Source organism: Acomys minous (genome assembly GCF_964271855.1).
Source record: "Acomys minous genome assembly, chromosome: 7".
NCBI classification, from domain to species: domain Eukaryota; kingdom Metazoa; phylum Chordata; class Mammalia; order Rodentia; family Muridae; genus Acomys; species Acomys minous.
The window spans coordinates 33,984,166-34,011,561 of NC_140488.1; the positions used below are offsets into that span (position 1 = coordinate 33,984,166).

The 27,396-nt window shown below is 42.0% G+C and overlaps 3 protein-coding genes across 5 annotated transcripts in view; 1 reads left to right on the forward strand and 2 right to left on the reverse strand.

Annotated features, from left to right (window-relative positions):
- Positions 1-19,505, forward strand: part of TMEM255A (transmembrane protein 255A) — a 57,155-nt gene extending 37,650 nt beyond the window's left edge. For 2 of the 3 annotated variants that reach the window (XM_084788753.1, XM_084788752.1), the window contains 2 exons: positions 6,815-6,958; positions 17,000-19,394. In XM_084788753.1, coding sequence (XP_084644879.1) covers positions 6,815-6,958; positions 17,000-17,164 — 309 coding nt within the window. In that variant the 3' untranslated portion in view covers positions 17,165-19,394. The other variant, XM_084788754.1, reaches the window with a different exon arrangement.
- ATP1B4 (ATPase Na+/K+ transporting family member beta 4) overlaps positions 1-26,950 on the reverse strand; it is a 123,431-nt gene extending 96,481 nt beyond the window's left edge. The window contains exon 1 of the mRNA XM_084788751.1: positions 26,816-26,950. The gene's annotated coding sequence lies outside the window, so the exon portion shown is untranslated. The remainder of the gene's footprint in view (positions 1-26,815) is intronic.
- ZBTB33 (zinc finger and BTB domain containing 33) lies at positions 19,625-26,954 on the reverse strand. Its single transcript, XM_084788745.1, has 2 exons — positions 26,816-26,954; positions 19,625-24,474 (listed from the first exon to the last, which is right to left on the reverse strand). The coding sequence occupies exon 2, from the start codon at positions 24,470-24,472 to the stop codon at positions 22,484-22,486; it is 1,989 nt and encodes a 662-aa protein (XP_084644871.1). The 5' UTR covers positions 24,473-24,474; positions 26,816-26,954; the 3' UTR covers positions 19,625-22,483.
- Positions 26,955-27,396: the final 442 nt, after the last annotated feature.

The following is a 27,396-nucleotide window of genomic DNA, read 5'->3' on the forward strand; positions in this document are numbered from 1 at the left end:
ATTTATTCACTTTACATCCTGGCCACAACACCATCCCTCCCCTCCTCCCAGTTCCACCCTCCTTCCCTCTCCTTCCCCTCCCTCCTCTATGCCTCAGAAAAGAGGAGCCTCCCCCTACCCACACACCCCAGCTAATCAAGTTCCATCAGGACTGAGCGTGTCCTCTTCCCCTGTGGCCTGGCAAGGCAGTCCCACCAGGCGGACGTGATCAAATAGCAGGGAAGAGAGTACATGTAAGAGACAGCTCCTGCTTCCTTCAATAGAAGGCTCACGTGAAGCCCAAGCTGCCCACTGGCTACATCTATGTAGAGAACCTAGGTCCAGTCCATCATGGTCCTTGCTTGGTGCCTCAGTCTCAGCAGGCCCCTCCTGGCCCTGGTTAGTTGGCTCTGTTGGTCTGCTCGTGGAGCTCCTGTCATGTCTCGGTCCTTTTCTCATACCCGCCCCAATATTCCTCAAGGCTCCCTATGCTTCACCCAATGTTTGCCTGTGAATCTCAGTATCTGTTTCAAGGCTCTGCAGGATTGAGCCTCTTAGAGGACAGCCCTGCTAGGCTCCTGTCTGCAAGCACAGCAGAGTATCTTTAATAGTGTCAGGGGTTGGTTCTCTCTCATGGGGTGGGTCTTGGGTTGGACAGAGCATTGGGTGGACAGTCCCTCAATCTCTGCTCTATTTTAATCCTGGCACATCTTGTAGATGGTAAATTTTGGGTCAAAGTTTTTGTGGGTGGGTTGGTGTTCCCCTCCCTCTGCTGGGAGACTTGTCTAGTTGGAGGCTGTCCTTTTCAGTCTCCATGGCCCCTGCTACTAGCAGTCTCAGCTAGAGTCCCTCTCATATCCCCCTCCCAGGAGCCTAGTCTTACTTAGGTCTCCCGCTTGTCACAGAGATGCCCCCATCCACAGTTTTTCTTTTCTCTACAGGCCTTTTGTCCTTGGGCCCTTGCTCTTACCCATGGTTTCGTGAGAGTACTCCAGGTGATTGGGATCTGTAGGTGGGGTTGAGGACCTCTGCCTCACATAGTCTTAGAAAATTACTTTGTGCCTGAAAGGGACTTTCTTTTGACCCAAGAAGTGAGATAGGCAATGTCTGGACCCTTGGTTGTTTATATCCTTTTTGGAGTCCCCCAAAGAACAGGATCCTGAATAGCAGTCTCTAATCTGACCCTAGATAGAGAGTCAAAAAGGTGGTGATGGTAAAATGAAACGCATCGAGGGTAAGGGAAACAATGGAGTTTTGGTTACACAGTCCCCAGTAGCACTGACCTGATTAGGAATATTGGGTGTTCCTGCCAGTGGCTCTGTCATGAAAATTGTTCCTTGTCCATCCCAGTCTATCAGTCTCTCTTCTCTCCCTTGTCCTTGTACACATTTCTCACCCCTCTGCTCTTCAGGAAGCCCAAGCACTAAGGAGTATGTATGATAAGCATTGACGCAGATGTTGCCCTAGGAACAAGAAGGGTTTCCTGTCACCTGGGGCCTGACGAAGTTTTTCAGAGACATGGGCTTCTTTGGAGGAAAATAATTGCTGTTGTTTTTGGAGACATTTTTTCTGGAAGAGTCTCATAGCGGTGGGGATTTCCTGAATAGGAAGAACTTTCCTGACACATTGGAGGGCTACCTTGATGTATGAACACTGTGTTACAGGCTTTATCTGCAAGGTGTCCCTTACTTCGAGTTTACCCCATAAGTCACAGTGCTAAAATTTCCACTGTTTTTCCTTCCATATTTTAACATAGGCATTGATGCATTTTCCTAGTCTATTTTCAAAATAAAGATAGTAACATTTTATATTATTATTATTACTATTGCTATTATTATTATTAATTATTTATGTGTACATGTGTGTATGTCTGTATACTGTATACATGTATGTGCTTAATGTTAAGAGCATCCCCTGGAGCTGGAGTTACAAGCAGTTGTGAGCTGCCTGATATGGGTGTTAGGAATTGAACTTGAGTCTTTTGCAAGAACAATACATGTTCTTACCTGCTCAGCAATTTCTCCAGCCCCGATAGTAACATTTTAAATAGGCTGGCTAATATGTCACAGAGGTATTTAAAGCTTGTATTAACTGACCTCTCTGAGTTAAGGATTTGATAAGTTCCCATGGTGGCAGGAAGAATTGGGATGTGAAGTCAAGGTATGCCTGAGAAAGACAACTTTTTAAGGAGAAAATTCTGCAAGTTGGGAAGAAGGGAGGATTGAGAAAGCAATGTTCTAAGAAATACAACACTTCCAAGGTTTTGTCCTTCTCTTCATACCAATGATTTCTCTCAACTTACACACACACACACACACACACACACACACACAAATCCAAGAGACCCAGGCATAGTGGCACAGGCCTTTAATCCCAGCACTCAGGAGGCAGAGGCAGGTAGATCTCTGTGAGTCCAAGACAGCCAAGGCTACACAGAAAAACCCTCAGTGGGGGAGGAGGTCCCCTTATATCACATGCCTAGGGGAGAGGAATAGGGTGAAAGAGGGAGGGAGGGAGGGGGAACAAGAAGATACAAGTGAGGGGATAACAATCAGAATGTAATCTGAATAAATTATTTAAATACAATATTTTTAATTCCAGGAGGACATCTCAATGATAACACCAACCTCTTTGAAATGTACAATTTAGTGACATTCAGTACATTCAAAATGCCACATGGTTATCACCTCTACTATGGCTTTTTCATTAGATGAAACCTGTAACTAAAAAGACAGCTACTCCGTATTGCTCTTGTCCCAAACCATCAGCAAGTCACATATGTCTCTTCTGGGTATTTCTGATAAATGGACTAATATAATACATGGAGTTCTGTGTGACCCCTTTCACTTCCCATAATTTTAAGACTCATCTACATTTTAGCATATACCCATGCTTCATTTCTTTTAAAGTCTGATTAATATTTCACTCCATGGGCATGTCACATTTTGTTTAAATTAATTAAATAGTATATATTCAATGCATATCAAATTTATTTAAATCTTTTAAAAATCTATTCATGGACATTTCCCCCACCTTTTTGGTCACAGAAAAATGCTGTTACAAACATTCATATAAACTTCCAGTTTTTCATATAAACTTGAAGTGGAGTTTCTAGATTTTATGATGCATTTATAGTTAGCTTCCAGAGAAAGAGCCAATCTATTTTTCTTATCAGATATCATTTCATGTCTCTACCAATAGTATATAAGGATTCCTACTTCTCTATATCATCATTGACAAAAGGTTTTAGTAGGTTCAACGCTGTAGTTTTGACCTGTCTTTCTATAATAACCAATAATGTAAGGGTTTTTTTCATGTGCGTGTGGACAATTTTAAAACCATCTTTGGAAAAATTGCTTATCTTAGTTTTTGACATCTGTTTATCTTTCTATCTATACATTTATCTATCTTATCATTTTTTAGACAGGGTCTTACTCTGTAGCCCAGGCTAGCCTCAAATGCACAATCCTCCTGCCTCAGCCTTCTGAGCATTGGGATTATAGGCTTGTCCCACCATGCCTGGCTTTGCCTGTTTTTCTTTTCTTTTTTTTCAGTTGAGTGTTTCATCTTTTTGCTGTTGAGTCATAAATATTCTTCTCTTATAGATACTAGAGCCTTATCAGATGTATGATTTACTGTAACTTACTTGTTTAAGAGACTGTTATTTCTCCACTTAGCTCTAAGTTAAAATCAGTTAAGCTTACAAATATTGGCTTATCTCTGAATTCTTCCCTTCAGTTATTTTTTTACATACAGAGGATAAAGGAGTTTGTTGATGGTTCTGATAGAGGCCATGTGCCCTTTAAAAAGGCCTTTGTGTGTTTACTTTTGTTCAGTATTTGTTAGCTACCTTTAATACTCACCTCTGGTAGATATTAAATAGCATAACCATTTAATATATGAGAAAACAGATCAAGCAGGCTAGAGTGATTTGCCCAGAACTAAGTAGCAGAATTTGGACCTCAGCCCAGATCTACTCTTGCCCCTTCTGTTCCCTCCCTCCTGCCCTGACACGACATTTGCCCAGTCCTTTCCGCTTCTTCAAGTTCTGTAACAAACAATTCCTGCTATTTGCTTAGGAGTTTCCTTAACAGTAAGGGTGGGGAGCAAGGGAAATACTGAGTGTTATTAAACCATAAGCCTGGGAGCTCTGTCAAAGGCCCATAGGGGAAATGAAAAGGTGAGAGCAAAGATCATGGCACAAGACACTTTATCCATGGAATAAGAGAATTCTACTGGGAGTAGATCACGAGGCCACCAAGGAGATGATGTCATCAAGATGACATGATGTAGAAAGCTCTAGAATATAAATGTGTGAGCCAAAACAAAATCCTTGGCCTAGGTCCAAATGGAGTTGGTGACTGTCATGTCTGTTCCTTTATTACAGTGCCCAGATTCTGTAGGGAGGCTCAAGGGTGCTGGTTGATGGAAAGATAGGAGCCAAGTGCTATGAGCTGGTAGCACCTCAATCCAATGGGCTGGAAGCCACTATTCACAGAGTTGTTGCAGAGTCCTGAAATAAAAAAGGATGTCCTCACACCCTACCCATAAGTGATTGAGAGTGATTCTATGGAGACACCCAGTGCAGTGCTTGTTGCTCAAAGCTATGAGGATTTAAGACGAATCTTTAAAAAAACAAACACATCTGTATATTTTGTTCCTAAGTGGCGTTTCGGGTTTAGAATAAGTTAGAGAAGAATAAAAGTGGCTTTCTTTCCGAAGTCTATGATCATTGTCTCAGTAGGGCTGTTTTGTCCAGGCAAGATTTCTTTCACCAGTTCCCTACCTCCTAGTAATGTTTTTGTTGGATGAGAGCTCTGAAAGGTACTGATCAATAATGTCAAGCAGACTCTTAGGATTTGAGCCCCAGAATTTCAATGGAAATATGTATGCACACACACACACACACACACACACACACACACACACACACACACACACATCTTACATACATGCACACACACAATCACATATGCACACGCTCCTATGTGTACACACAAATACCGACAAGCATGTTTTAAAATCCCGGTTGTCTATTTGAAATATAACCGGATCATTTTGGCCATCTATATTGCTTCATCTCTGTCCATCTATCTCGCCTTTGCTGCCCTCTCTCCCTTTCTTTCTTGATGGCCCGCCCACTTTCTCTACCCAGCTTGGACTCTAGCAGCTTTCCTGCAGTCACTCAATCCTCCTTTTATGCTCCTTCTGTGCTTCTTTCTCTGAAATAGCTTTCTTGCATATATGATGCTGGAACCCTGGCCTCCTGAGCATAGGGAACCTTTTACAGATGTAGATTAAGTTGTTGGATGGCTTTCCTAGGCTTAGGCTCGATTTACTTAGATAAAGACTTTTATTTTGGCCAGGTGGTGGTGGCACACACCTTTAATCCCAGCACCCGGGAGGCAGAGGCAGGCAGATCGCTGTGAGTTCGAGGCCAGCCTGGTCTACAGAGTGAGTCCAGAAAAGCCAGGGCTACACAGAAAAACCCTGTCTCGAAAAACAACAACAAAACAAAGCAAAACAAAAAACAAAAACAAAAAAGAGAAAAAAACAGAGACAGTTTTGTTTTGTAACAGCTGGATGGGTATGTTTCTAGTGGCTAGGGGACCAAAGAAACATACTTTCTGGTACTTCCTCAAGGAAGTGAAATGTCTCACAGCACTTCTCAGAACTCTTCCTCTGTAAAGTAAGGCAAGACCTCAGGCCTCTCCCACACACGAGGTGCCTGTGAGGGGCGTTGTAATGACTGGGGCCTACAGATCTCACACCCTTAGGGATCTAAGCTGTAATGCACTGCAAGCAACAGACTGTGCTGAAATTTTCTATAATGGAGTGTCCCTGCCAACACCCTGCCATGCTCACCTGTCACATGGTGCCCTAACCTACCTACATGTTTTCAGAGCTGCAGAGGGAGCTCCTGCCCTGTGTTAACATGGTGTAGATACATTCTGGAAGGAAGACATCCATCTTTCAGAGAGCTCTTGACTGTCAACACAAATGGAACAGGGTTCTCTGACATGGAAGATGGAAGAAGAAATGTTCACCCTGTACAGTTATACTTGGAGACTAACGAGCAGCCTCTAACCTGGACAGCAGTGCCTTTACCTCTAAAAGGCCCACATCTGTCAGCAGGTTATAGCAATGGTAGAAAATCATTCATACACTGCCGTATTTGCAAAAAGAATGAAGATGGCACCAAAATGATTTTCAATACCTCTGCAGATTTGGAGTTTTCAAGGGAAGAGTGGACACATGGGTCAGAAGTTAAAGGTACTTGCTGCTCTTGCAGAAGAGGCAAGTTCAGTGGGGCTCACAACGAACTGTAACTCCAGTTCCAGGGGATCCAATGCCATCTTCTGACTTCCATAGACACACTCCTCATATGTTCATGTGCAGACACATGCACACATGCCTGCGTGTACACGTACACACATAAATAAACATACATCTTTTTTTAAAGGTGGAGGGGTTGGAAAGTTCACTCAGTGGTTAAGAGCATTTGTTGCTCTTGCGGAGGACCAAGGCTGGGTTTCCAGCACCCACATGGTAGCGCACGACAGTTTCTAACTGTATCGTTCCAGGGCATCTGCCCTCTATGGGCACAAGGCACACATGTGGATGTGGTACATGTACATACATGCAGGCAAAACACCCATACACATAAAAAATAACAGTGTCTTCTGGACAACTCTCTGTCACTAACTATAGGTCTGAATGTTTGTTTACCGATAGCTAGGTGATATTCTATAGCATATCTGTGCTACGGCTTATTTCACTATTCACCTAATGACGCTGGTGTGTAATGTATTGTTTATACTTTGTTTCTCCGCAGAACCCTACTCTCCCATCACTGAACTGCTCTGTTGAAAATGCCCACCCGACTGTTTCTTACTATGCGCGTCCCCAAGTGGCATCGTACAATACCTACTACCATAGCCCTCCGCATCTGCCACCTTACTCTGCTTATGACTTCCAGGTATGTCTGGAGAGGGGATAAAAAGCCTCTTTATTCCCTTTGCTGTAGCCCATTCCTTTCGTTTTTCCTCGGCTTGTTTATAGAATCTCCCCACTGCTTTTGGAATTGATAGGATTTATCCCAGGCTCTCTAGCCCCGATGGCCTTTATCAGCTTATAGGAACCAGTGACTAGATTAAGGACTTGTAGGGATGGAAGACTCAGGAAAGTGCGAGTAGCATGAGACAAGTAGAAATGGGAGGGAAACAGGGGAGGAGGATAGGACTAAGGTGTCCCAAATGTTATTTAAATGCACTAAGGGGAGATAATTTAGCTGGGAGATGGCAGCTTGAATAAGTTACCACGGACCTCCGCTCAGCAGTGGCTTTTACTATGGGAGAAGCATAGCCCTATGGTGGACACAAGGATCTCTGAACCACACAAAGGAGGCATGAATCAAACCTTCCAAGAGGAAGTCCCTTTCTTTTTTTCTTTTTTCTTTTTGATCCCTTTGTTTTTTTCAAACATCCTAACTAGAACTACATAGAGAAAATCTTTTTAGAAACTCCCCCCTTTGTTTTGTTTTTGTTTTTTCCTTGTTATTACATAGGTCAGAAATGGTGTTACCAAATTTACACTTTTAACCATTTCTTTTGAGCTGTGACTAAGAGAAATGGAAGCATTAAAAAGGGCTGAGGGACTTCACCGTGTGCAGAGTACTGACCGAGGAGGTGCTTTGGAAAAACACATGACGGGTCCTTACACATAAACAGTGATTTGTTAGTAGCTTCTCCTATGACAAAACCCATGAGATTATAATGAACTTTTAAACAGGAGAGGGTTATCCTTGCTTACAGTTTTAGAGGCCTCAGTACGTGACCAACTGGCCACAGTGTGTAGGCTTGTAAACATTCCATCACCTCCCCAGAGTGCTGGTGGCCAAACCTTCAACACCTGGGCCTCTAAACCATATAAGTCATTGTAAACCATTGGTTAAGTTACACTAAAGTTTTGTCAACCAAAAACGTGGAGACCATAGCACAATCCTTTTAAAGGAACAAAATTCATCATGAAGGGGACAGAAAGGATGCTTTTCCGGGAATCTTTGGGGGAACCTAATTTCAGCTTTGGTTTGACAAAATGATTGAAAATTTAAAACTATTAGTTGCATTTGGCTTGGAGAGAGCAACAGCTTTATAGCAATATAATAAAACATGGACTTGTTCACGCTCATCAAATTCAGTATCACTATCAGGAGAGAGCACTAAAGCTTAGACAATCTATGTTAGAATTTGCACTGAAGCCTTGTAGTCAGGAAGACAGCTCTAGTCCTTTTTACACAATTAGGTGGTATGTGCTAAAAAAGACACCTATGTTTAAGAAGAGCACAATTTTAGTAGTGACAGGGCAACACAGTTATCTTTTAAGAGAATTCGGGTACGCTGAAGTTTACAGAGGGATGGCGTCATTCTCTTGAGATCTACATAATAAAACAAACCATTGTAGGATAGCAGGGACAGGACCCAACACAAGGAGATTCTTCTCTTTTTCCTTTCCTTTCCTTCCTTCCTTAAAAAATAACAGTGTGTGTATGTGTGTGTTGCCTGTGTGAGTACATATGTGTGCCACAGCATGTGTGTGGAGGACAGATGAGAACTTGTTTTCTCCTTCCATGCGTGTTACAGGGATCAAACTATACAGAAAGGTTAGCCTTGAATTTGTGGCAGCACTTTTGATTCAGCCTCTTAAATGCTGGCAATATAGGTGTAAGTCCCCATGATGAGCTATTTTCATTTTCATATCAAAGTAAATTGCATTGATTTTAGGAAGTTAAACTCTGTGATGAACCTTCTAACTAGGGATAATAATGTCCTGTGTGACAGTTACCACAAACTCTTGATAAGAAACCCCTCTTTAAGATATTCTCACACACACACACATACACACACACACACACACACACACACACACACACACACACACACTCATCATTTTCTGTTCAGATCCTATTCCAGGAATCAAAACGAGTTTCACAAATAATTCAATGCTAACTTGGATTATTGTTTTTAGCTCACACTTTCCTAGTCTGTGTTTTCATATGCCAGACAGTGGGGCTGGGAAACATGGCTGTAGAAGTTGAGTTAGACATTTCTTCTATTAAATGATTGTCTAAAGAGTTAAGAGATGAGTCAGAGGACAGAGGTGGTGACAGAAAAGTAGATAAGTGGTATGGAAAAGGGGTATTTAATCCAAAGAACCCAGAGAAAGAATCATAATTTGTTACCTCATCAAAACTTAAACTCTGGAGATGTTGAGACGGTTCAGTGTGTACAGGCTCTTGCTGCCAAGCCTGGTGGCCTGAGTTCAATCTCTGGTACCCACAGGGTGGAAGGAGAGAATCAACTTCCACAAATGGTAATCTGACCTCCACATGCATATCCTTGGCATACCTATGTGCATGCACACAAATACAATGCACATACATGCACGTGTATGAATGTGGACACATGTATGTATATATTTAAAAATTAAAGGGCATTTAAGTTTTACCTTTAAAATAAAACCCTCTCCATTCTGGGTTTGTAACAAGGATATAGAATCCTTTGTTTGCTTGTTTGTTTGTTTGAGGCATGGTTTCACCATATAGTCAGGCTGGCCTTGAACTCACAATCCTCTTTCCCTTAGAGCCCGCCCCCCAATTCCTGAGATAATAAGCCTGTCGACTGTGGACTTTTCAATAACAAGTACTATTCTGTGAGCAATTATATATCAATAAAGTGCTCATCACTGCTATTTGTCAAGTTGTGAGGACAAAATAATGGAGAGGTTATGTACCTTCAAGTTCATATAAGTAACAAGAGGCGGGCAAGCATTTACACCCATAACTGCTGGTTCCAGACAGTAGTTTGGGGAATTTTTCAGGGAAGCTGTGAATCCTACAGATTAGATTCTTTTACCCAGTTGAGTGAAGGATATTTACACTTCTTACTGGTTTATCTCATAGGTTTTTAAAATATGACTCCAGGAAAGTTTCCATTACTCCTTTTCATTAGATCATCAAGTTAGTCTCCTCTGAAAGGGGGTTCCCTTGCTCCATCCACTTCCCGATTTAGGTACTGCTTGGAAGCTGGCTTCTTGTGCATTTTTGGTACTTCCCTTAGGCTCATGCTTTTTTTTTTTTTTTTTTAAGATTTATTTATTATGTATACAGTGCTCTGCCTGAATGTACCCCTGCAGGCCAGTAGAGGGCACCAGATCACATTCTAGATGGTTGTGAGCCACCGTGTGGTTGCTGGAAATTGAACTCAGAACCTCTGGAAGAATGGCCAGAGCTCTTAACCTCTGAGCCATCTCTCCAGCCCTGGCTCATGACTTTTGAGGGTTATTCTTTCTCACAATTTTAGAGGCTTCAGTATGTGACCAACTAGCCACATTGTGTAGGCTTGTAACCATTGCTCACCTCCCCAGAGTGCTGGTGATGCGAATGGAGTCATACCTCCTCCATGTGGGTCAAGCCTCAGGGCTCTGCCTCTTCCCACAGCAAAGCCCCTGCTGAACAGGGGTCTATGGTAACTTACTGAATCTGCCATATCCCAGCTAATTTATCCTCCCTTAGTGTATTTAAACAAAATGTGGGATACTTTACTCCTAAATGTAAAAGTCATTATTTTTGGTCCTGGAACTCACTCTGTAGACCAGGCTGGCCTCAAACTCACAGAGATCTTCCTGCCCTAACCTCTCGAGTGCTGGGATTAAAGAGACTTTAGAGTTTTATGGTGTAGGTCTTCGAGGGACTATTTTAAATATTTCCTCTAGAACTTGGTATGTAAGTTGACTTTCTTTGATTACCAAATGTACAATCACTTATAATTTCAAAGAAGGGAATACCAGTCTCGACATAAAACCTCCAACAGGCCGGGGAAGCGGCCCTAGATGAGTAAAGAGCACACCAGCTCTGCGAGTCAGGCTGCTGGAAGAGCGAGTCTGCCAAGAGAGCCAGGGCTTCCACTTGCTCCTCTCAGGTTAGAAAAGACCCCAGTCATAGTCAGACTTTTGAAGGCTTTCTCAATGTTGTTCATTTCTAAATAGGATCATCTCTGTTGACTCTGATTTGATCATTTGTGTTCCCTTTTTACTCTGACATTAATAGAGTGAGGGGGAAAGATTTGTGGTTTTATTTAGTTTTGTGTGTGTGTATGTGTGTGTGTGTGTGTGTGTGTGTGTGTGTGTGTGCGTGTGTGCGTGTGCATGTGTGTACATGTATGCCGGGATGTACTTGTAGAGCTATGAGGACAACTGGTGGGAGTTGGTTGGTTTCCTCCTTCCACCTTGTGGGTGCCCAGGATCGAATTCTGGTCATTAAGCTTGGTGGCAAGGGCTTCTACCGGATAAGCCATCTCACCGGCCCCTCACAAGGTTTTGTTTTAATGCCTCAGAGTCATGCCTTCATTGTATAATGATCTGGTCCGGAAGGCTGGAAAACATTTCTTGTGGTCAGAAATGGGCAAGGATTTGTTTTGGGTCAGTTGGTCCTGAGGAAGTTGTGAGACCTGAGCGTGAGCCAACAGACTGTTTCAGATTTGCATCCCAATGTGTCCACACTTTTAATGAACGTCCCACACTTCAAAGCTGATGACTTTAGCCTCCATGCTCGTGTCCCCAGCACTGCTTCTCTTGCCCTTGGAAATCATTTTCCCATGACCCCTTTGGTTTCTGCTAAGCCCCAATTCTATACGGCGCCATCAGTTCCTACATCTGCTCTGAAATCGAACTCAGTGTAGTTTTCTAGAAAACCTCGAAGGGCCCCAGTCCTACCTCCCAGTCAGGAAGGCTAGGTTAGTTCCTCTACTTTACTCATGGACTTGTCTTTTTCTTGTCCATCTGGTGAATTGCCAAGTTGAAGCTCAAAAGTCTTAACCTATGAAAGATGCAGACAGCAGTGCTTATATTCTTTATGCGGCACCTGAAAGTACATGATGTTTCCCTGAAGTCATTAAAAATGACTCATCAATTGAGCCCATTTAATGAGAGGATTACCTCAACCCTGTGGAGGTGGGAGGAGTTGATGGGACATGTTGCCTTGGAATTCAGAAAGCCGTTTCTGCTTTTTCTTCATTTTCCCCTCCCCCTCAACTCTTCCTATTGTTATCCTTTTTTTTTTCTATTCCTCAATTTTCTTCTTCCTTTTATCTGCTCTTCTTTGCATTTCCTTAGCCTTTTATTTCAAGGACAGAATGCAGGGGGAGTGTTTTTTAAAAATGACAAATCCAGGAGTTTTCTGCCGTTGGGACATACTTTTCTAACTAGTTGTCACTAGGCAGTACCAGGGCAGAGTTTGAAAGAAAAGGTTCTTGGACTTCCTAAAGAGAGGTGTGCATAGACATTCAAGAATATTTACGGGGCATGGGGCAGTTGCGGGGGTGGGGGTGGGGGTGCGGAGTAGAGAGACATCTGTGTTCACATTGGGAAGGTAGTCCCTTAGCACCATTAGAGTACAGTACGTACTTTCTTAGATATATTAGAGGGTGGCTTTAGAGGCAGTTCAGAAAGCCAGAGTTGACTACGCCAGCAGTGGGCTGGCTACTCAGATGCTCCTTGTACTTTGTGGTGTACAGAGACTCAATGCAGTAGTCAAGTTCAGCTCTGATGGAGGGAGCAAAATGTACCAAGCCAACTCTCTAGCTGCAACAAAACCAAGTATTTCCCAAGGTGCTTGCCTGTTGCTAGGAAACTGTGCCCCGGTACTGTGGTCCTTCTTCCTCTCCAACCCCCAAGGGTATGTGGACCGCAGCCAGTTAGCTCCCTAGCTCTGCCAGGAACCTTCAAATGTATCCTTCAGATTTCCAATTTTGTTCTCAGAGGGAAATGAGAATCGCCTCGTCCCTGCTACCAGCCCCTCTAATATTTACCAAACGTGAAACTGAGAAGTGAAAACAGATGCTGTTGTACTAGCTCTGTTATTATCAAAGTGTACAACTGCCACCCACGGCAGCTGCTACCCACAGGAGCCTTTGACTGGCTCTCAGGATACACCTGATTTCAGTTCTACTGCAGGGACCCATCCTTCCCTCCTGTGGCTGTGAACACCTAAAACTGCCCTGCTGCCTCTTGCCATCCCTATAGTGTAATTTAGGACAGAGTGGCACATCCATACCCAGGGACAGAGATTATTGGACCTGTGGGTTTTACTTTTCTGATTAAGAGAAACATTCTTTTTCTGTTTGTTTGGTTTTTGTGTGTGGGTTTTTTTTTTTGATGCTCAAATGCTTATCATTTTAATACCTCTGAAGTTTGCAATATTAATAGAAAGTAATGACCTTTTCCAAACACTTATAGTTTAATTTTAATCATCAGAGTACAGTTTTTCCTGCTAATATTTTTTTCCTGAGAAATATTCTTAGGAGAAGAAAGCAACAAGAAAGGAGAAGAAAAGGAGGATGTATTAGTTACTTTTCTTACCGTTGCGATAAAATACTTAACAAAAGCAATTTAAGGAAGAAAGGGGCTATTTATTTATCTGGGTAGTTTTTTTGAGACCTGGTCTCACTATGTAGTCTTGATTGGCCTGGAACTCTCTATCTAGACCAGGATGATGTTTAGCTCACAGAGATCCACCTGCCTCTGCCTCTGCCTCCTCTGTCCCGCCTCCTGGGTTTAAAGGCCTGTGTCACTACACTCAGGCTAGGAATGGGTTATTTTGACTCAGATTAGAGGGTACGTATCATCGTGGTAAGTTCAGGATAGTGACAGGCCTGACACTATAGTCATATTACTTTAAGTGAACAAGTTTGCCCATTGATCTAGCAATTTTTTTGAACATATCCCCATTATTAAACTACACACAACTGGGCTGTCAATAAAGGATATCTTCTTGGAGGGAGGGGACAGTTTAAGCTCAGGAAAACACCTTGCTTTTCTTGGGTCCACTCTCTGAAGTTGTATTGATTTTAAAGGTTCTCCAAGTGCTCTGGTCCAGTCTTTCTTAGACTCAAAAAATTGGGATGGTGGAGAAGGAGGGAGAGGATGGTGGCTACTCTCTTCTCACTCCTAACATTATGCATTGCAGATACTTTAGTGTCTCCTCCAGGTCCTAGAAATTGAGATGTTGACTTCTCAGGAGTATAGAGGGCAGCCCTGGGGATGGGACTCTGCCAACTAGGCTCACGCCCTGTGAAGCCTCATGCCAGGGGCCATTTGGCTCAAGGACAAATGATGTGACCTACTCAAAGTCTGGCTAGACCAAGGCAAAGTGTGACCCCCCCACCTTACCTCCATGTTGAAATGGCGCTTGAACTCTTGAGAAAAGTTAGTGTAAATGGCTGTTAAAAACAAAACAAAACACTCCCAACAACCTCCCCCCAAATCAGATACTCATGGAGCCCAGATATACTAGAATACGTGCAGCTCTCCTATTCTGTGTGCTGACGCTATTTGTTCTTTCCGAGACCTGGGATGGATTTCCCCTTACTGTCCCTGTAGTTCCCTCCGTGTGTCAAACCTCATCTTAACCTTGCTCTAGTATGATTGGAGACTCTGAAATTAGATTTTATTTTTAAAAGTTATGACAAAGTTTGAGCAGGACCCCTGGGCCCAGATCTGCCCATCATAATGTTCTACTTGTAGGTTTCTAGGACCCTCTGGATCCTTCTACTCTGCCATTCTCCCATGTTTCTCTCATCTAGAGTCCCAATAGGATGCCCTCCCCTCTGTCCCAGTTTCCTGGTAAGTGAAGGCTTTCATGGGACATGCCCCTTGGGCTAATATGCAGATATAAGTGAGTATATACCATTTGACTCCTTCTGCTTCTGGGTTAACTCACTCATTATGATCATTTCTAGCTCAATCCATTTGTCCACAAATTTCGGGAAATCCTTGTTTTTAATAGCTGAGTAGTATTCCGTAGTGTATATGTACCACAGTTTCTTTATCCATTCTTCTACTGAGGGACACTTAGGCTGTTTCCAGGTTCTGGCTATTATGAATAAGGCTGCTATGAACATGGTTAAGCAAATCTTCTTGTTGTGTGCTGGAGCATCTTATGCACCAGCCAAGGACAATACATGCAGTAAACTTCAAACCCCTACCCAGATCTACCCAGTGGACAGGACATTCTTCACAGTTGAGTGGAGAGTGGGGACTGACTTTCACACAAACTCTGGTGCCCCATATTTGACCACGTCCCCTGGATGGGGAGGCCTGGTGGCACTCAGAGGAAGGACAGCAGGCTACCAAGAAGAGACCTGATACCCTGTGAGCATATACAGGGGGGAAGAGGTCCCCCTCAGTCACAGTCAAAGGGGAAGGGAGTAAGGGGAGGGAGGGAGGAATGTGAGGATACAAGGGAGGGGATAATAATTGAGATGTAATATGAATAAATTAATAAAATATATTTTTAAAAGTTATGACAAAGTCACCCAATATATTCTCTTGAAGTAACAGCCAATCATTAAAGATTCATTGAGCATTTACTACTTTCTAAGCACTGTTCTGCTCTGGGGAATCGATCAGTGAAAAAGAGACAAAGATTCGTCCTGAGCAGGGACACTCTGGGGGTTATGGGTGGGCATAGGCCAGAGAAGAGAGGGCAAATAATTCTTAATATGGCAATTCACGGGTTCTGTTTGCTTGCTTGTTTGTTTTTTGAGCCAGGGTTTCTCTATGCTATCTTAGCCGTCCTTGACTCCCTTTGTAGACCAGGCTGGCTTTGAACTCACAGCGATCCACTTGTCTCTGCCTCCCGAGTGCTGGGATTAAAGGCGTGCGCCACCACGCCCAGCTTCACTGGTTATTTTTAATGTAGTTTTTAAGTACTTAGTTTTTACTACGTAGTGAGGACTATTTTCTTACTTAGCTAATGCTCACTCATCTAATGATATATCAAATCTCAATTAAGGACAAAACAATGGGCATAAAACGATTCATTAACTGTACTGAGATCTCTTGCTCAGTGACAGGCACACTTCAGGTTGAGCCCATGAATTCGAGCTGTTGACAGCTAGCTGTGTCATGCCTTCCCCTCTTAGAAGTCAGTTCCCTTAAAAGCAAATTACATGGAAGAGACAGACACACGGGACTCTCCTCTCTCCTCAGGTCCCCAACCTCTGCTATCTCCGGTGCCCCTATATCTTGCCCATCTCTTTCCTTTTTCATGGTCTATGTGTCTTTCTGTCCTCACCTCCATCCTTGCCACCTATTTTTATCCCCTCTTGGTCCCCTATTTGTCAAGCTTTATCCATACTTCACTGCCCCGCCCCCTTACAGGTTAGTATCCACATATGGAGAGCATATGAGGTTCTGTCTTTCTGAGTTTGGGACACTTCGCTTAATATTATACTTTTCACATCTCAAGAGGTTGATTTTTTTAAATCCGTATCTTCTCCTTTCCCAAAGTTAGACAACAAAAAAGTAAAACTGAATCCTCGGCCTCTCAGCAAACTGGTACATTGCTCCCCATTCTTATCATTGGTTTTCCCACCCTCCCCCATGCCTTTGCTAAGCACTGTTTTTTTGTCTACGGTGAGTCGGGGTAGTGAAAAGGATGGTAGTTCATATGGAACAGGACTTCACAGCTTGGGAGCTAAACCAACCACTTGATTTGGGTGACCTCGGTTTTCATCTGTGACATGGGCCCCTGACCCCTAGACTTCCCAATGATATAGTCTTACAGATAAGTTTTTCCTCGGGATCAATTACTTAACCTCACTGAACAGTCTTAAACCCCAGACTTGGTGAAAGACTAGCTGTAATGCTTAAACCATAGCTTGGAAGAGAGGTACTGATGGGTTGAATGACACGCGTGGAAAATGGAGCAATAGCTCCAAAGAGGCCACACAGCAGAAGCAACAGAATTGAGTAATTGTCCAGATGTAAAGAGTTAAAAGGGGGAGGTGGTGGTGGGGGGACGGTCCCCAGTGAAGTTTTCAGCCTGAGCGGCTCAGTGTGGGACTGTTCATGTCCCTTACTGACCCCATAAGATTTAAGAGCTATTTTTCTAAACAGGAACAGATTGTTGAAGCAACTGCAAACTCAATGCCTAAGCTGTTGTTTTCTCTTCATTACACAGAATTCCAGCGTCTTTCCATCCTCTCCTCCCTCTGGACTCTCTGATGAGCAGGAGCCTCAGTCGGCCTCTCCTTCACCCAGCTACATGTGGTCCTCCAGCGCACCGCCCCGTTATTCTCCACCCTACTACCCGCCTTTTGAAAAGCCACCACCTTACAGTCCTTAAAGAGGAGTGCCTGTCGGCTATTCAGATTATTGTGGCTTTTGTATTTCTGCTTTAGTGGAAGTGTGTAGGGTACAACATCTAAAGTGTGACTCTTATGCATCAAGTTTTTCAACACCTTGCCAGGCTAGGGAAAGATAGGGATGAAGCTTATTCATTATCAGCAAAGGGCAGGATTGGCTGGGCCAGACCCACTACTTCCAAGACAGGGAGTTCACTCTCTAAGCAGGGCTGGGGAGCCAGTCCTGCAAGATGCGTGTCATGTTCAGATCTGCATTTCCTGATGCTCCACCTTTCTACAGTACAAGTGGCGCCATCGGTTTCACTTTATGTGAAGGACTGTTGTCCTCAGGCCCTTGGCAGATGGCCACGATAGCACCTTGGTTGAATCACCTGGTCTATAGGCTCTATCTTCTCTATCATTAACGTCACCATTAGGATAATTTCCTAGCTGACTGGGCTACACAGTAGTCCCAATACAGAAAGTTCTGGCTAAGATTTATGCTTGCATCTGTCTGGATATTGAAAAAAGCTGCCCATATCTTTACTCTGGTCTTCTGAGTCTTGTAAAAATGGCTGTTGTGATCATTCAGCTTAGCTTTTGTTACTGGTACCTCCTAAGGGGAAAAGTGCAATAGTCCCTCATCTTGCGTGGTGGGAGAACAGGACTGGCTGATCCAAAGGCACTGAAACACAGAGCAACATGTGTGCTGTTTTCAGTAGCTCTCAGTATACATCTGACAACTTAGGAGACAGTGTTCCTACTATATGTTGCATTACTACAAAACACATTTGCTACTGGAGATTTAAATCTCACAGTTGAAATTCAGAGTTTAAAACTGCTAGATTAGATTGGGTCATGGTATGAATTGTTACTTATCTTTGTGACTATTTAATCTTCAGATATTGTGCTTTAACCCAGCAAAACGCACGATCCTGCACCTTAGCCCCTGAAAAGTCATCTGTACTTTAACACCACTGCTCTTATTGGTCCCTCTTTTTCGTTGAGATCAATTGTGACAACATTCAATTCAAGATTATGAAAGTGTTACAATGCCATTTCAAGTCTCCAAGACCTAAAATATAGCCAACTTGACAAATTCTTCAGTGTTAGACATTTAAAATCCATCTGGCACATTGCGGTAGTTACATGGCTTTTTTTTTTTTTATTATTATAAAGCGCTTTAAACTATCAAGCTGTTGAGTTAAGATCACTTTGGTACCCATGCCTTCACTCCAGCATGAACACCTTCACTGGAATTGTATTTTATCCTGAGAACTGGTTTAAAAGATTGATAGTCCTACACTTGTATTTTGTAAAAGTACAGGAGCTACAGAGGACGCCTAATTAGACAGTTCTGCAAATACAGAACACACACTGGAAACATTTCCAGCCCATTTTGCTGCCTCCCATCTTTGATGGTGAGAGGTAGCAGACAAATGCTGGTGCTCCCATTTACCTTGTAGACACCTGGTCATCAAGAACCATCAAGGCACACCAAGTGCACTCACTAGTCACAGGAAAGGTTTGCAAAGTATTCACTTTAACCTTCAGCATCATTTTGTCTTATTCAGATTTCAAATCCAAAAGAATACAATCCTTTTATGTTGTATACAATTATGGTTATTTTTACAGTTCCGAATATATGAAAATTCTATTGGAATTCAAAAAGGACTATTAATCAATTGACTTATTATAAAATACCAACTTGTAATATCGAACACGTTTTTTTTTGTCATTTACACTTTACCTTGCTTTAGTGAATGTGTATATTTTTAAAGGCACCATTACAAAGTATATCTTCAATGATCACATTTCTTAAAGTGTTAAGATTCTATGACTCATTTCTATGTATTTTTCTTACTTTACAAAATAACTTGAAACAGTATAGATTTTGTAACACTTAATTTCAGCAGCTTTTTTTATTACATTAAATTATATAAAATGCATGCTACCTTAGGAAAAATTAATATTTGCTGCTTCACTCTTCTGTAAGACATTTGCTGTAATGAAGGAATTTGTATTTCCGATGTATCTTGACTGCATTTTATAACATTTATGCTTTCTTCCTAATTCTGCTTTAAAGTATTGAACTGGGCATGAAATATTAAAATACTAATTCAGAACCTGTATTAACTAGAGGTTGCTTAAAATCTGTATCACTGCCATGTTGGAAACCCAGACAGCTTTTGTGATGTTTCAAATTAATAAAATTATCCTCCTCCATCTTCACTTAGAGGCATTCTCATGGTATGTACAAAAGTACAGCAGGTACTCTAAAACAGGCAATGCCAACTTACTTTTAATTACAATGGTTCAAGAAACAATGGTACATGCTTAGCTAATACACAAACCCTAATGACAATTTCTGCTATGCTGCCATCAGAAATACAGCTTCTCTCCTGCTGTGGAAAAAAACCCAGAAAAACAATACAACAATCTTGTAAGAAGTCACTCAAAACTTAGAATGAATAACGTTTTATTTTGCCATATGAAACTCTATGAACTAATATCAGGTAATGGTTAATGGAAAGCAGAACTTATGTCATGATTGTACAAATATGAAAATTACAGTATTTGGGGAAATGAACAAGGTCTCAGATAAACTAACAGAGGTAAGGAAGCCAGTGCTGTGGAATTTACATGTAATTCCTCAAAGTACACATACTATAACACTTTTAAATGCCTAGATCAGGGTTCATTGGTTTTTATCTTTTTAGACCAATGGAACAAATTCTTCAGTGACTGTGTATGGAAGGTAGAGACCACCAAAATGGTAACAAAATATTTTAATCTTTCAAGAGTGTTATAGCCTTTTTAACATGTTGGCCTGTTCTTTAAACTAATTTACTATTAAATTAACTTTAAACTATTTAGAACCAAACAGGTTCTACCCAAAATAGTTACAAGGAATTTAGCACTTGAGCAAGATTGAAGCCAACTTGAAAGAAAAATAAAAAAACTCAGTAGTCAGAAAGCTAAGTAAAAAGTAAAAAAAAAAAAAATCTTCAAGTAGGTTTTCTATTGCATCTTGCTACAAACCTCCAATGTAATAATGGCCAGGAGGAAAGAGTATTTGTCCAAAGGAGTATTTCACAAAAACTCTGAACTTGGGATGTGAAAACTTATCTTTTTTTTAAGACCCCCAAAACATGTTTAAGTCAGCGTCTTCCTGGCAAAATTACAATCTAACTTTTCTAGTTCGCCTCCTCCCTGCAAACTCCAGAAGCTACTTTCAGTAGGCACGAAGTTTATAAGTTCTTAATGGAAACTTACAGAGCACAGCAGCAATGGTGGGTACTCTCACCACTGCCATTCAGAACGGATACTCTTTCATTATACAACTCCCAGTTTGTCATAACTGGCTTATAGGAGCTGCCAAGCTTTACTATAACAAACTAATTTATGTAGCAGTCAAAACAGAAACATTACTACCGCTCACACTTGTAGAAGTAATTATGTCTAACTGCTGAGACTGCATTCAAGAAAACTCAAATTTCAACTGAGAACATTTTAAAACATACTTTATACTCAAAAAGCAGTGCCATCAATATCTACAGAGAAAAGGAATGGATATTGTGATCAGAGATCAGAGACTGGAGTCAAAAGGGGATTTTAAGTTTTCTAAGTATTAGTTTGTGAGGGTTTGAAGGCCTAAGCTGACCAGAAAGAAACATCCATGTACAGCAATCTACTTCTCGGGAAACAGGAGCTATCCTTTTTCTTTGTATTATTGCAATTACTGATTCATGATACCCTAAGCTACCAACTTAAGAAACATTTAAACATTTATCTTCACACCTAGTTTACCACCAGAAGAATGACCTATCCATGAGGAAGTATGATTAAAGCTTTAAATTCAAAGTCAAGAAATAGACAATCAAAAAATACACGGCAAGGAGGATGAAAATACCTATGCTGAACTAGGAAATATATAAGCAAGGTCACAAATGACTAATAACTATCCAACAACAACCATTTTCAGTATCTATTATTTTTCCATTGCAAAAAATTATGTTCAGTTTTTACAGAACTGTGTTAAATCTGTTATAAATGCTAAGCTATACATCTGTTCCAACCTGCTTCCTTTTATTACTAGCTCTTGGGCAAATTTTAAATTCTTCTAAGTGTTTAAATATGTGCCACCTTAAAAAGAAGAAAGCTGGTATTATTGTCAAAATAAACAGGAACCAACATACCTGCAGTATTCCATATGTAGTTTCTGCTATAACGCAGCAGCAGTTTGTACACGGATTGGAATTACTTTAAGGGGTTAAAAAGCCCAAAAGACCTTGTTGAAAGGACAACGATGCTAGATTGCCACTGAAACTACTTAAAATGAAAACTTCTTAGTTGAGATTTTAACATGAGCATTTAAAAAGGTGTGCCAGCAGCTTCCCACCCAAAACACACGTGCCCCACCTATGGAGCCTCAACAGCTACTAGCTTTATTTATAAAGATGCAGTTGGTGGCTTTCGGATACTAAATTCACAGGGTTTTGTGGGACCATTTCGCAACCATGATTTACAAAAAGTAAATCTCTATTCAACTGCCTGCTGCTATCAATTAACAACTGAAAAGTAAAGCACAAAAGTACTTCCTGTCTGTACTATATGCACGGCTGCCAGCTCTTTTTTCCTTTTTGCTGAGGGATCACATTTTAAAGGTATACAGTGGCTTTGCCATCAAAAATCTTTTACAGACTATGGCAATAAAAGCAACGGTCAATCCCAGTTAGCTAAAACTAACTCATTCTTCATAGAAGAGACTTGTTTGCATGGTGTTCAATGGTAAGAGGGAGGCAGGAGGCTGATCTCCCATTTGGACTGACAGAATAAACCACCAAATGAGGCCTTATTCTGAAATTTACTATAACAATTTTTGGAAACTTGTTACCTTTTATGTCATATACAAGACGTAACACACTTAGTCTTAACCTTTAGAAAATTGAAAAACCAGCAGTAAAGTGCTAACATGGGAGGGGACCGTTATAAGCTGTAGTAATGTATATTAGTCACTCCAGTGATTCTCAAAGACCATGGAGACTGCTTCAAATTCCATTCAGAAAACTATCTCCCTGTACCTTTCAAGATGCATCTCTTTTAAATGTGCTGAAAGCTAAACTACACAGAAACTTCAGTGTTCAATCTCTACTCAAACTTTTAGGGAAAAATTGTTTCTAAAAATTAACAATGCAACTAGACTACTTTCAGATGAAGTGGCAGTTCGAATTGACATGTCTTCACCTTGAATTGTTTTTATCGGTCTTCTGAAATCCCTGCCCCTTAATTCAACCCAAACTTCCTGCTGTTTCAAGAGTTCAATACGACTCTGGTATTATAAATTCAAACTCAGTACTGCCATCAGTTACATTCTGCTTAAACATGGAATCATTTTCTTGCTGAATAAAAATATCTTCCCAGCTCATTGACTTGTTTTGAGGAGCAGATGTGGTCCCTACTGGAGGCTCTTTTCCAGTGTCAGCCTTATACCCAATAGCATCATCCTTTGTGACAGGCTTTGACCTATTGGAAAGGTACGCATACTGTCTGATCTGTAAAGACTTGCATGGATGTAAGCGATACAGCTTTGAGTCCCCAGAAGGATCTTGACTATGAACAGACTTGATGTGTGAAGACATAAACTGATAGTTGATGAAAGATTTGCCACATGCTAAACACTGGTACCTTCGCTCCCCTGTGTGATGGATTTCATGCTTTGTGCGATACTCTGCGAGTGGAAATACCTTCTCACAGTAACGACATGGGTACTTCTTCTCCCAAGAGTGGATGTTAAAATGTCTTCGCAAGCTTGTAAGACAGACATATGACCTTTTGCACACAATGCAGATGTAATAGACTTTTCCATCTACCATCAACTCATAGTGATCGTCATGTTTTACCTTCATGCGCTTGTTTGCTGGCTCACTGCCAGATGTCTTTGGCGGCTCAGTCTCAAGTTTGGCCTCCCCTTTGTCAGGGTCATCTTTGACAGGGATCACTATGTCATAAGTATCTTCGCCGATATTTGCATAGACCTTGCAACCAGTTGACAAGCCTTCAATCTCAGTAGCTGTATCTAACGTAATGATCTTCTGACCTTCCATTACGTGTTTTGATCCTAAACCTGGATCACTTGTGTTTGTAGTGATTACATCTGAAATTTTTAAAGAATTGGAAGGTGGCTCTTGAAGAAGTATAGGAATCTGCATCTTCTGTGTCAATGATCCGTCGAAAGTGGTATTTTTGGAGGGATCAGTCCGTGGGACCAAAGACGTATTACTGACTGCTGAGTCTGGACTAGAGCTAATGGTGACATCGTCATCATCTATAATTTCTTCCTCTTCTTTGTTTCCTGTTAAAACAGCGCTGTTGGGTGTCTGCTGATTCTGCACAAGTAAACTGATTGAAGAGGACATATGATTTGGAAGCGAAGAACTGACACTCGGTGGTGCAGGAAGTGGAGCCTGATTTAACAAAATAATGTTAGGAGTCAGATGTGTTGAGGTTGAAGACACTGGCAGTTCTTCACTTCCTTGTGTTTGGCTAAGAGTTGCCTGATTCACAGGAGCGAGAAGCTTCTGAGTAGGTGTGATGCTTGTTAAAGGGGGCGAGCTGTTGCTAGGACAAGGTGTCACTTCCGAAATAGCAACCGGGGCTCGGTTCGGCTGGACCTGTGTCACCGTGTTGTTGCTCGGCAAATCCTCCTTCGCAGGCAGAATCTCGGAGCAGAAGATAACGTCATCCTCGTCATCAGAATCAGTAACGATGATCTTTTTCATTTCATAATCTTCAGCAGATAGTGAAAAAGACTCTGTTATAATGGGCATCACCATCGACCCATTATCCTGGGCTGCATCCTTTGCTTTTTCAATGTCAAGGTTTTTGTCACTAGAATCAGGAGGTAAGGTCTCAGCAGTACCATCCTGTGATATGTTTTTAACCTGTGACAGAGGGACACCAAGCTCTGCTATAAACTTCACTCCTAGTAACTGCCCCGATTTAATTAACTCGTCAAGCAAATCTGCTCTAACACGGACAACTTTAGAGCTGTACATATAATTCAGAATTTCGGCAAAAATCTCAGCTCTTATAAAGCTCAGTTCAACAACTTGCCCAGCAACTGAGAAGAGTTGATGGAAGTAAGTACTCGAGGCTGAAAGGATGTTCTTATGGGCCCGGAATTTTCGGTCTTCCACAATAACAGTGACGTCACAGAAGAGTCCATGGCCTCGCTGTTCATTCAAGGAGTTCAGCAGACTCCCAGAGTATTGAATGTCTGTAGCAGAAATCAGTTTTCTACTCTCCATGCCTATAATGGGAAAGAGAGGAGGGGGATGGGGGATAGGGAGGAAAAAAAAACCAAATGTACTTGACTATTTCAGAATGTAAGGCACAGAAGTGTCAAACAGTTTACTTAAATTTTAATCAAAGTCTGGCCTAGTATCTTGACTTTTAAATATGCTGCTTACGTACACTACTGGTTTTGGACCAGAGGTCAAATCTTATGACTTTGAGAAAGACAAGAAAGTTTCAAGTTGCTGTAAAAATCTGAATAATAATCTCCTTGGTCATCTTCCTTTGAAACTCAGGAAAATGCAGTCCCACCACTCACCACCTTCTTAGTCCCAACTTTATTTTGTTTTTCCTCAAGAGATAAGAATTAATTTGTAATTTTAAGAAAAACCTTCATCATAAAGTACACAAATTACTTCTGCAAACGAATGACTTAAATGCCACAACAGTTTTAGTGTGTTTAATATTAAGTCTGAAATGCATACCCTTCAATCTCAGCTAATCTTATTAGTAAGATCATAGTCAAAAGGTAAGTCTCACAGCCAAGGACAATTACAAACATTAACAATTATAACCTCATAACTTCCCATGTTTTCTTGACCTCCTCCTTGCCCTTTATGCTCCCCCTACACTTTCCAGAGGCGCAGCATTAATCAGGGCACCAAGTGAAGCCAGCACATACTCTCGTGAAGAAACAGGAAAATGGAAAAGGAAAGGCACTCCGTTTCTTAGTGCTTATTTACATAAAACTGCAAACATATTGTCTTGGGAAAATTATGAGCATTAGGGTAAGAATTTCTTTCTTTTCTTTCAGTTAGTGAAAATGAGAACAGCAACTTATTGGGGCAGAATGGTCTTACTACACAGGTGGTAGAAAGTGTCTCTGCTGTGTGACAAAACACTTTCTTTTTGCCTTTCACAAGAGATGTCCAGGTAACAGTGCAGAGTGTAAAAAAGCCCATATGCATATATCAAAACATTTATAAGCACAAAACATGTTATATACAAATATTATATATACATTAACCATTACTTGCTAAGTACACTTGATAAAGAATTATTTTACCAGTAATATGCTTTCCTTCTTTTAAAGTTACTGAGGAATGTCACTGTCACAGAACTTACAATACACACACAAACACACACACGTGGGAGGCAGAGAATCTCTGTATTTTAAAAAAATTCAACATCATAACTTAAGAAATACTATGGACAAATGCCTAAAAGGATTAAAAAACAGGTTAGCTGTTCCATTTCAACAGCACCAAGGAATTGCAGGGAACCATAAAGACACTCATCACACGTGTGACCTTTGGACATTTTGCCAACAATCCAAAATATGAAGATTTCAACAGAAACCACTTTTAGGTGGAGAGTTTTCAGTATTTGGTCACATGATTTTTATCATTTGCAAGTATTTTTTTCCAATGTGGAGATGTTTCAAAGGTAGGTGTTCAGGTGACATAGGGACTTGGTTTCTTTTCTTTTCTTTCTTTCTTTTTTCTTTTCTTTTTTTTAAAAGGTATCCTGCTAGTCACTGTTGGCCCATGATCAACCCAAGTGGGTCTCAAACCTTTCCTCCCCAGAGACCTGCGACCTAACTATGGAAAAGCCATCCCACACTCCATTGTGTGACAATCTTCAGCTGTGGGCAGATGAAAGTAGGCAAGAGATAAAAGCCACAGGCCAGAGAGTGAAACAAACCAACAGTGTTCACAGCAGCTGCTGAACACTATCTCTCTCTTACCACCTCCCTACCTCCCTCTTCTTGCTTTGAACTTGGATGTAATGGAGTTTGTAATTCAATTCACATGAAAAGCTAACCTCTTGCAAATAGGGATGGAGGTGCAAACAGTACAACGACGGGAGGATTGAGGGGTGCTGGAAAAAGTACAAGGCCTCGATCTGCAGGGTACAGTGTTGGGGGGGGGTAGGAGGTCAGGCGAAACGGTACGTATTATTGTGTCGGAAGCTGGGGACTAAAGAGAAAGATGGACCCCTCAGTAAAGCTTAGTATAATCTAGCTAAGAGGTAGATGGAAAAAGGACCCCCTCCCGCCCCCACGAGCCGGCAGAATGGAAAAGGGGAAAACCAAGTGGCTATGGTGTGGTCCCCCACGCCAGGAGGCCTATCCAAGGGTACCAGCGGCTCCGGGCCGGGCAAGCGACGAGAACCACGCCTCGCCCTCCCGGTTCTTCCCCTAGCGCTCTCGGGCCCACACAAAGAAAGAGCCTGGGAGCCGAGCCCCGGATTCGGCCGCTTCCTGGTTCAAGCGAGGCGAACGCAAACGTAGGCGCGGCCAGGGCACGGAAGGGGCAGGCTGGCTCCTTCTGCCCGGACCCCAGCCCGCTGCTCACCTGCTCCACGGCGCGGCCGTCTACTCTTCCTCGGGCAAGGAAGGGTCAGAGTCCTCCCACAAGAAGAAGCCGGACTCCTGGCACCTCTGCTGCCTCTTTAAATGTCGCTCCAGTCTCCGTCGACGTCGAAGCGCCTTCCTTCGCCGCCGCTTGGCAGCCAGAGGGCGCAGCGTGGGGGTGAAGAAGCACCCTCCTCTTCCGAGAGCAATTCGGGGTTGTCCGGAAGAGCCCGAGAGCCCCACGGGCAGCCGGGCGTCAGTGGCGCGCTCTGACTTCGGCTCTTTCCGTGACTGCGAAGCGCTGCTAAGTGCTCTGCTTTTATAGAGCGCAGTGTGGGGTGGGAAAGGGAAAGATCTAATACTGGAGCGGCATGGGAAGGAAGCTGGTCTTGTTTGTTCAAACTCTGTGCACGGCTTCGGGGCTTAAAAACTTGCAGAGATTGTATAAGTCTCATTTCTTTTCCAAATTTGGAATCTGCTGTGTTAGCCTGTTGCTTGGATGATGAACCATCTTGAATTATAAGCTGCACATTAAAATTAACCCATAAGAGTTCAAATTGCAGGATAACTCTTGTTAACCGA

Coding starts and splice junctions, on each gene's coding strand:
- ZBTB33 (XM_084788745.1), bottom strand. CDS start 24,472: ATGGAGAGTAGAAAACTGATTTCTGCTACAGACATTCAATACTCTGGG.